Source organism: Centruroides sculpturatus, unplaced genomic scaffold, assembly GCF_000671375.1.
Source record: "Centruroides sculpturatus isolate CEXI.00-Female unplaced genomic scaffold, Cexi_2.0 scaffold419, whole genome shotgun sequence".
Taxonomy (NCBI): Eukaryota; Metazoa; Arthropoda; class Arachnida; order Scorpiones; family Buthidae; genus Centruroides; species Centruroides sculpturatus.
Window position 1 is genome coordinate 261143 of NW_019384753.1, and position 8689 is coordinate 269831.

An 8689-nucleotide genomic window follows, 5' to 3' on the forward strand; every position below is an offset into this window, starting at 1 on the left:
TTTTTCCAACAACCTTTTTAATAACTTCAAATAGAATACAAGAATAAAGCACAAGAACCCAAGTACTACTCACTACAAGAAAGAAAAATAAAAGTTAAACATAATACATTTAGCAAGATTCAAAAACATTTGTTTTTTTTTTAATAAACTAATTTTTTTAATTATTTTTTTTCTATATTTTAAGATTTATTTTTTGAATTTTTGCTATTTTTTTTTGTATTTTTCTTACTATTATATGTTGTAACCTTGGCAGACTTGGGGTTCACGTGGGCGGTTTTTTTAATTTTTTTTTTATGAAGGAAAACATTAAAGCTAATATATATAATATCAAACTCTATAAACTACATTTCAAACAGTTTGCACACAATACAGTTTCTATATTAGTAAAATTCGAAAAAAAAAAATACACTAAGAAATTTTTGTTTCTTCTTTTCATTCCTTCTTGAATGCTGCTTCTTTAGCGTGGTGGGCCTGGAGAACGGCGACGGCTTCATCCACCTTTGCCTTCAGGGCCTCATGGTGCTCGAGCATGTGCAACAGCTCGGAGTTGTCGATCTCCAGCAGCATTCCAGTTATCTTTCCGGCCAAATCTGGATACCAGCGATGAATGAGCGGAAACAAACGTTCTCCCAGCATCTGCTTCTGTTCTTGTGGATTGGCATCGGCAAGCATGGAAGTGGTCAGCGGTTCCTGTCCTTGGATGTGGACTGCGGCCTGTTGAACAACCGGTGGCTGAACAACAGATGGTGGAGGATTTCGCATGTTGGCTGTGTATTTATAAGCGGGAGGACAAGGCTGTGCAACGTTGGCCGTTGGTATGGCCGCAGGACGGGCGGCGGCGGCCACGGCGGCTGATGGACCGAGAGCGGCAACTCTTCTCGGACCGGGCGTGGTCTGTTGTCCGGTGATGGGTCTTGCATTCATGTTAGTTCTAATTCCTTGGGTTTGGGCTGCTGCAACCGTAGGACGTGGAGCCGGACGAGCAAACTGCGCAGGCTGCATTGCCGGAAAACCACCGGTAGGTTGACCGCTCGGTCTCAATGGCGGTTGTGGTGTCCAGCGTGGCGTGGCTCGCATTTGTGAAATTTGAGTTGGAAAATATCCTCGTTGGGCTTGAGGCATTGTTGGTACAAAATAGCCGGCTCCTCCCGGTTGAAACATTTGACCGAGATGCGGCTGCATTCGCATTCCGGCCATTCTCTGCATGTACTGTGAAGCAAGATGAGCCTTACGGTCTTCTTTTCTTTGGGCTAAAGCAACGTAAAGTGGTTTAGAAACCATGATTCTTCCATTCATTTCAGTTACTGCTTTTGTAGCTTCTTCTGGAGAACTGAAACACACAAAACCAAATCCACGAGAATGACCGTGGGCATCTGTCATGACTTTAGCACTCGTGATCGTACCAAATGGAGAAAATTCTTTTCTGAGGCGTTCGTCATCGATAGCATCATCCAAATTCTTAACGTATAAATTAACACCCTGATAGCGGCTCATTCTTTCCAATTTTAACTGTTCAAATCTACGTTTTAATTCCGCCTGTCTTTCAGCTTTTTTCTGTGCCCTACCAACATACAGTTGCTTTCCACCAAGTTCTTTAGCATTTAACTCTTCCACCGCTTTCTCTGCATTCTCAGGATCTTCAAAACTAACAAATCCAAAACCTTTTGACTTACCGCCTTCGTCGACCATCACTTTTGCACTGGTGATTGTACCGTACTTCTCAAACATCTCTCTCAGTTTATCATCGTCCAGTTCATCACCAAAATTTTTGATGTAAACATTCATGAATCGACGAGCTTTGTCACCGAGCATTTTCTCTCGTTCCCTTCGCGGGATGAATTTTCCTACATACACTTTTCTACCGTTCAGCAGCATGCCATTTACCTTAGCAATGGCATTATTGGCCGCTTCTTCAGTTTCAAAGTGTACAAAACCGTAACCTTTCGAGTTACCTTCTTCGTCGGTGGCCACTTTACACGACAGGATGTTTCCAAAGGCAGAAAAGGTATCATACATGGCCTTATTATCGATACTCTTGTCTAAATTCTTGATGAAAACGTTTCCAACACCAGATTTCCTAAGCGATGGATCTCTCTGTGACCACATTATACGAATTGGTCTTCCCTTAATTAAGTCAAAGTTCATTGTATCTAAGGCTCTTTCTGCATCTTGGGGGTGTTGGAAGTTAACATAGGCATAACCCAAGGATCTTCTTGTGATCATATCCCTGCATACTCGGATGGAAAGAACTGGTCCTGCAGTAGAAAACTTTTCGAAAAGCATAGCTTCTGTTCCATCAGGATGTAAATCGCCGACGTAGAGAGAGGCAATGGGACAACTAGGGCCGCTGGGATTCATCTTCTTTCAATAGGCCTAACCTTCGTATCCAGATGGTTCTTCGTTCTTCGTATATTTTTTTTTTCTTTTTTAATTTTTCTCTTTTTATGTTGTTTTTTATCCTTTTAGAACACGACTTGACGACTTATATTCTATAATATATAAAAAAGTAGATTCTTTTACGACACCCACGTGACGCCACGAGTGTGAATTCCAAAGCCAAGGTTCGAAGAAGAGAACGACGCACGTTGGAACGAGGCTACGTTCGATTACGTCACACTAACGTCGATTAATCTTATTCGAATTTATTTCCCATTTTGAGAATAATTAATAATATTTATCTCTATTAATTATTTTTAAAGTATACGAAAATAATTTAAAAATTGTTAATATTTATAAATTCCCCTTCGTTTTTTGTTTACGAGAGTATAATGTTGTAACCTTGGCAGACTTGGGGTTCACGTGGGCGGTTTTTTTAATTTTTTTTTTATGAAGGAAAACATTAAAGCTAATATATATAATATCAAACTCTATAAACTACATTTCAAACAGTTTGCACACAATACAGTTTCTATATTAGTAAAATTCGAAAAAAAAAAATACACTAAGAAATTTTTGTTTCTTCTTTTCATTCCTTCTTGAATGCTGCTTCTTTAGCGTGGTGGGCCTGGAGAACGGCGACGGCTTCATCCACCTTTGCCTTCAGGGCCTCATGGTGCTCGAGCATGTGCAACAGCTCGGAGTTGTCGATCTCCAGCAGCATTCCAGTTATCTTTCCGGCCAAATCTGGATACCAGCGATGAATGAGCGGAAACAAACGTTCTCCCAGCATCTGCTTCTGTTCTTGTGGATTGGCATCGGCAAGCATGGAAGTGGTCAGCGGTTCCTGTCCTTGGATGTGGACTGCGGCCTGTTGAACAACCGGTGGCTGAACAACAGATGGTGGAGGATTTCGCATGTTGGCTGTGTATTTATAAGCGGGAGGACAAGGCTGTGCAACGTTGGCCGTTGGTATGGCCGCAGGACGGGCGGCGGCGGCCACGGCGGCTGATGGACCGAGAGCGGCAACTCTTCTCGGACCGGGCGTGGTCTGTTGTCCGGTGATGGGTCTTGCATTCATGTTAGTTCTAATTCCTTGGGTTTGGGCTGCTGCAACCGTAGGACGTGGAGCCGGACGAGCAAACTGCGCAGGCTGCATTGCCGGAAAACCACCGGNTTTGAATGCTTATTAATTATTCAAATTTATTATAAAATAATAATTCGGCAAGATAAAAAGCATTTATTATTTCTAAATATAATCAAAACTTTTGACTTGCATCATCGCATGCAAATGTATCTTATCGCTTAATGACTCATTTGTTCATGGTCATTCTTTGTTCTTTTTAACGGTTTTGGATTCGAATTCAGAATATTAGAAAAATTATGAATAAAAACAATTTATAACTTTAAAATACTTTATAAAAAACCCTGTCATTTAACTGATAAATTAATCAAAATTATCGGTTAATTGAAACATATAAAATTAATTGAGGTATTTAATGATAATAGGTAGAAATATTTTCGTCAACGTTTCACTTATTTAATTGATTAGATGAGCAATCAATAAATGAAAAATGGCAGAAAGGAGACTAGCAAACCGATAGATGACATTCAATTAATTGAGCTACAGATACGACAGTGGATATAATCAATACAAAATTTAATTATGTAGAGACCTTTGTTTTCGTTAAATTTTCTAGATATTGGTCAGGCAAAGTGAATATAAAAGCAATGTTTTAAAATCATTAGTTTATTAAAATTTACACCAATCTTCCAAGAGTAATTTAAAATATCAATTGATTGAGGACCGGATGTCCGAAGTGGTTAAAACGTAAATCTATCGCTCGAGGCGATCCGGAATCAAATCCGGACGAGCAACTCCAGGAATTTTTTGTGGGTGGTTTGTCCCAAATATGGCGGACTCCGTCTCTCACCAACCGGTCTCCCCATCGTAGATCTAGCTAAATCCACGATGGGTATGATTAAAACGGATCTCTTAGTGCTCACAAGGCGGAAAGAACAAAGCAAAATATATCAATTAATTTAATATATCCTAGTTTCTATGGCTTATAATAACAAATGAATTATTTTACATTTTTTTTACTCTGAGACACCGGTTACGAAGGGAGTTTATCGAGCCTATCGTTTGGCTATGCCCACAGTGAAGGCGACTGGATGCTAAGGGATGGAGTCCGACATATAAAGGATTTACCACACCCGAAAAATTCCTGGTGTTTTCGACCGTCCAGGTTCAATCCCAAGTTACCAAAGTGGTAGGATAACGCTTTAACCGCCTCGGCTATCTGGCCGTTAAATCTTTTCGTTTGTGGATACTAGAAGGAGATTTTTTAAATAATGCTCATTATGGGTTTACTCAAGCTCATAGACGGGACGGGTTAATGAGGAAAATTCTTTAGACAATCAAAACGGGGCTGGTCGCATGGAGTTTTCCGTGATTTATTCACATGTCACATATTAAACGGGGGCCATAAAAGTTTCCCCGGGTTTCTCCTCTAGGCAGATCTTTGTGTTGTGTTGCCTTTATTCCATCAATCACTCCTAGATTAATCAACCTGTAAACATTTCAGATCCGATTCAAATTTAAACTTGGATCTCCCAGAGAGGCAGATTGGAATTTTACCTCCTTGGCATACGTATGATAAAAGCGATGAAATCTTACGTTGGTACTTTGAGAAATAATTTTTTAATGGTGCTTCCTTGTTGATTTTTTTTAAGGGGTAATTAGGGATTTATCATTTATTGGGCAGCTCGTGAACATTATTATTGAAGTGATATAGATGCCAATTTAGCTAAATGCTTGACGGATTCTGTTTTCTAGTACACAGGATTGGATTCACCATAAATATTATTTTAATGTTACATTTTCAAATTGTTCGATCTCATTTGTCGACGGAACTATTTGTATTCAATTAGATTATTTATTACAGAGAAAGTCTTAATATGAAAAAATCTCAGCACTATTATTACAATGATTGTTTATTCCAGGAATAAAATGGAATAAAACATAATATTAGGTAACCTGTAAAATATTTAACTTAACCATCACGCAATCAGCAGAACGCGTCATTCATTCTGCTGATTGCATGACGATTGTATGAGAATGATTTATCATGCAGTTATTAACTGATAGAACATTTGGAGAAATTTTAAAATTACTTTAATCAATTTTATTGTAACATTTTTATTATTTATTCATTTCGTAAAAATATGAAAAGTTGTATGTATATTTAATGATAAAAGAAGAGGAAAAGAGACTGATTATCAGATGGAGAGATGAAATTGTTAGGAAAATTGGAATGGAATTTATGCAAAAGGCAAATTAAAATAAGAAATGGAAATTACTGGGATATTTTCGTACACAAATGGCTCGAGAATGGTTAAATAAGAGATAAACTCTATTTAAACACTTAAGAACTAGGAAAAATTTCGCATTTGATTGATCCAAATATAGTGTCTAATAAGTACAGTGTGTGATCGGTTAACGAACATAATCCATTCCAAGACTTTGTCCATAACGAATTGTTCGTTAACCGATTATCGATTTACCATAGGTTTTTATGGAAATTTGATTAATTCGTTCCGGAGACTCCAAAAAATAAAAAATATATAATTTTTTACTACGTTTATTTATATGTAATAGTAAAAATACATATATACATGGTCTTGCATTTTTATTAGTCATGTTTTTTCCGTTTGTGGGGGTTAAAGATTCTGTCCAATGTCGATTGCTTTTTTCTCTTCTTCATGATTTTTCGGAAGTAATTAGTAGTATTGTAATTGTAGAGATCCCCAACCCCATTAACCTTATTCTGGTTTGGATGTCACTTGGATGATCGTTGTTCTGACATCCTCCCACTTCTTCAAAAGATCTTTAGTAGCAAATGCTGACATTGGTTCTCTTTCGTCTTCCTCTTTTTCAAAAGAAAACACATCTCGCTGAGTTTCTTGGTATTTTTCATTTGCGAGTTCTTAGAGTTCTTCTGTCGTCAAATCAGTTTCAGGTTCTATTATGAGCTCTAAAATGCTCTTTATTTCTCAGATGAGATTTTCATTATTCCATTAGCAGCTTGAGACTTCTTGATATTTCTTTCATAGCTAAAATTGTGCCTATTGTGGACCTGTTCAACATCAGACATCTTGTTCCCACTTTCTATCTTGGCTATTATCTCTTACTTGGTTTCTACAGTGAGCACAGTTCTTGATACTCCTCTTTTTAGGTTCCATAATATTATCAGTTTCTTTTTTAAATAAAAAGCACTTACAAAAATTCAGAGAACAGAAATCAACTAACCCACAAAAAATTATTTAAATGCAAGGTCCGGATGAAATTCGAAATTTGGTATTAAAACGTTAACGAATATCCGATGGGACACTAAACTTTCACCTTTCGTAAATAAACCCCGATGCAAAACTTAACAATTGCCTGTCCGACAGTCTCGCGAAGACTATAAAAAATTGTTTGTCAGAAAGGTAAACAAAAAGCTGGAATTACAAGGAAGAGTTTCAAAATTCGGAGGAATATTAATACTATCCGGTATCGGTATCGGGTTGAGCGTCGATGTTGACGTCTCCCTGTGGCTGTCTGCCATTTTGTATATGTATATGTGGCTGTTCGCCATTTTGTATGAATAGCTATAGTACAGTATTTATATTTAGAATTCCTTTGTTCTTTCCTTTCCTTCTTCTCCTTTCCACTAATAACCATTTCCGGTCACCCGACAGAAGCGGGAACTTCGTGGGTCCGGATTGGTGGTTTTGCCAACGAGGACAGGGAGGGGTCTTGCCCGTGGGGTTGGTGAGAGTAGACAAAGGGGTGAGAAAGGAGACAGTTTCGGGATATTCCAATTTTCAACGCGAGTGTTGAGCGTTGAAGTCAACAATTTGACGTCATTAACGACGTTCCAACTCGAATACGAAGTGCTTAGTTCCCATAATTCCATTCTCAGAAAGATGGATTCCATTCAAATGTCTTACCAATTACCCACAATTCATTGGAAAGTAGCAGTCAACATATCTGTTGAGTGCTGAGTATGTTGAGTCAATGCTGACAACAGCGCTACCTCAACGTTGAAAAAAGGAACGAATTTTAACAAATGTTGAGATCAGCGCTGAGTCAGCGTTGAAATTGAATCATTACTAAATATGATCATGGATGAGAAACTAATAACCCCTGAATACATCCCTGGCACAACTAAAAAAATAAAATACATAGCTCATGCTGATGACATGAACTTCATAGTTATGGACAAAGTGGCTCTTAATAAAACCATAGAAAAAATAGACATATTCAGCAACCTAACAGGTATGAGAATTAACCAAAATAAAAGTAAANCTGATTTCTATGAAACTTTGTACATATATTCAGGATATTCCCAAGAAGGATATAGACTACTTTCCATTTCTAAAATTTCAATTTTATGTGTTGATAGAATTATAATATCGTTTGCAAGAATAAACAGTTCATATAGAGTTCTTTGCGGCTCTCGCATGAATAGGAAATTTTATTCAGAGGCCGATGAGTGTAAAGTGAACCGTGAAATTCGAATACAATACGCTAATGTTGTGTTCATTAACGGGCGAAAGTGGACATCAACGAAAGCCTTAGGGTCAGCCTCGTGGTTGAAGTATATAACCGTATATCAGTGGCAGTTTTAGCGTTTGAGAGTTGGCAGCGTTTACGGTCAGCGCTTTTAGGCGTATTACAATTAAAAATGTAATTTTTCAGGTATAGTGTTTTTTTTCATTTAAAATTTTTAGAATTGTAGTTTGCGCAGACTATTCGCTGCCACTTTTAGTATTTTGAATATATTTTAGATACTGTATTATTATTACAATTGTTGTTAGTATTATTTATTATTATTTTATTAATTTAGGCTTATTATTCGGCACCGAATTATTGACATTGTTTTGTTGGAATTGTAGTATCCAAGCAAATACATCTGAGGTGTAAAAAATTTCGCCAAGTAAAAATCCTAAGAAAAGAAAAAACTCCAAAGCGCCAAGCTTATCTTTTACCAAAGAAAAAGTCCTTAGGAGATTTTCTTGGTAAAAGATAAAGATAAGCTTGGCGTCTTTATGCCGGATGAAGAAACAGGAGAATAATATACAGCTTTTTCGACGATTTTTGCACTTTTCAAATGCTTATATTTCGGTAACTGCTTTATAGAAAATTTGAAATTATTGAAATTTTGCATGCTACATAAGAAAACAATTTTCTTTCGAACGAGATTTTCGGAATTACTTCAGGTGTTTGGGGCGGGGAAACCGACTCCTAAAAATCGGCAACTCTGAT

The 8689-nt window shown here is 37.4% G+C and overlaps 1 protein-coding gene and 1 pseudogene across 1 annotated transcript; both read right to left on the reverse strand.

The window, feature by feature from the left end:
- Window positions 1-2604, reverse strand: LOC111628646 (polyadenylate-binding protein 1-like). The gene has a single exon (XM_023372476.1). The coding sequence runs from the start codon at window positions 2356-2358 to the stop codon at window positions 433-435; it is 1926 nt and encodes a 641-aa protein (XP_023228244.1). The 5' UTR covers window positions 2359-2604; the 3' UTR covers window positions 1-432.
- Window positions 1-3552, reverse strand: LOC111628647 (annotated as a pseudogene).
- Window positions 3553-8689: the final 5137 nt, after the last annotated feature.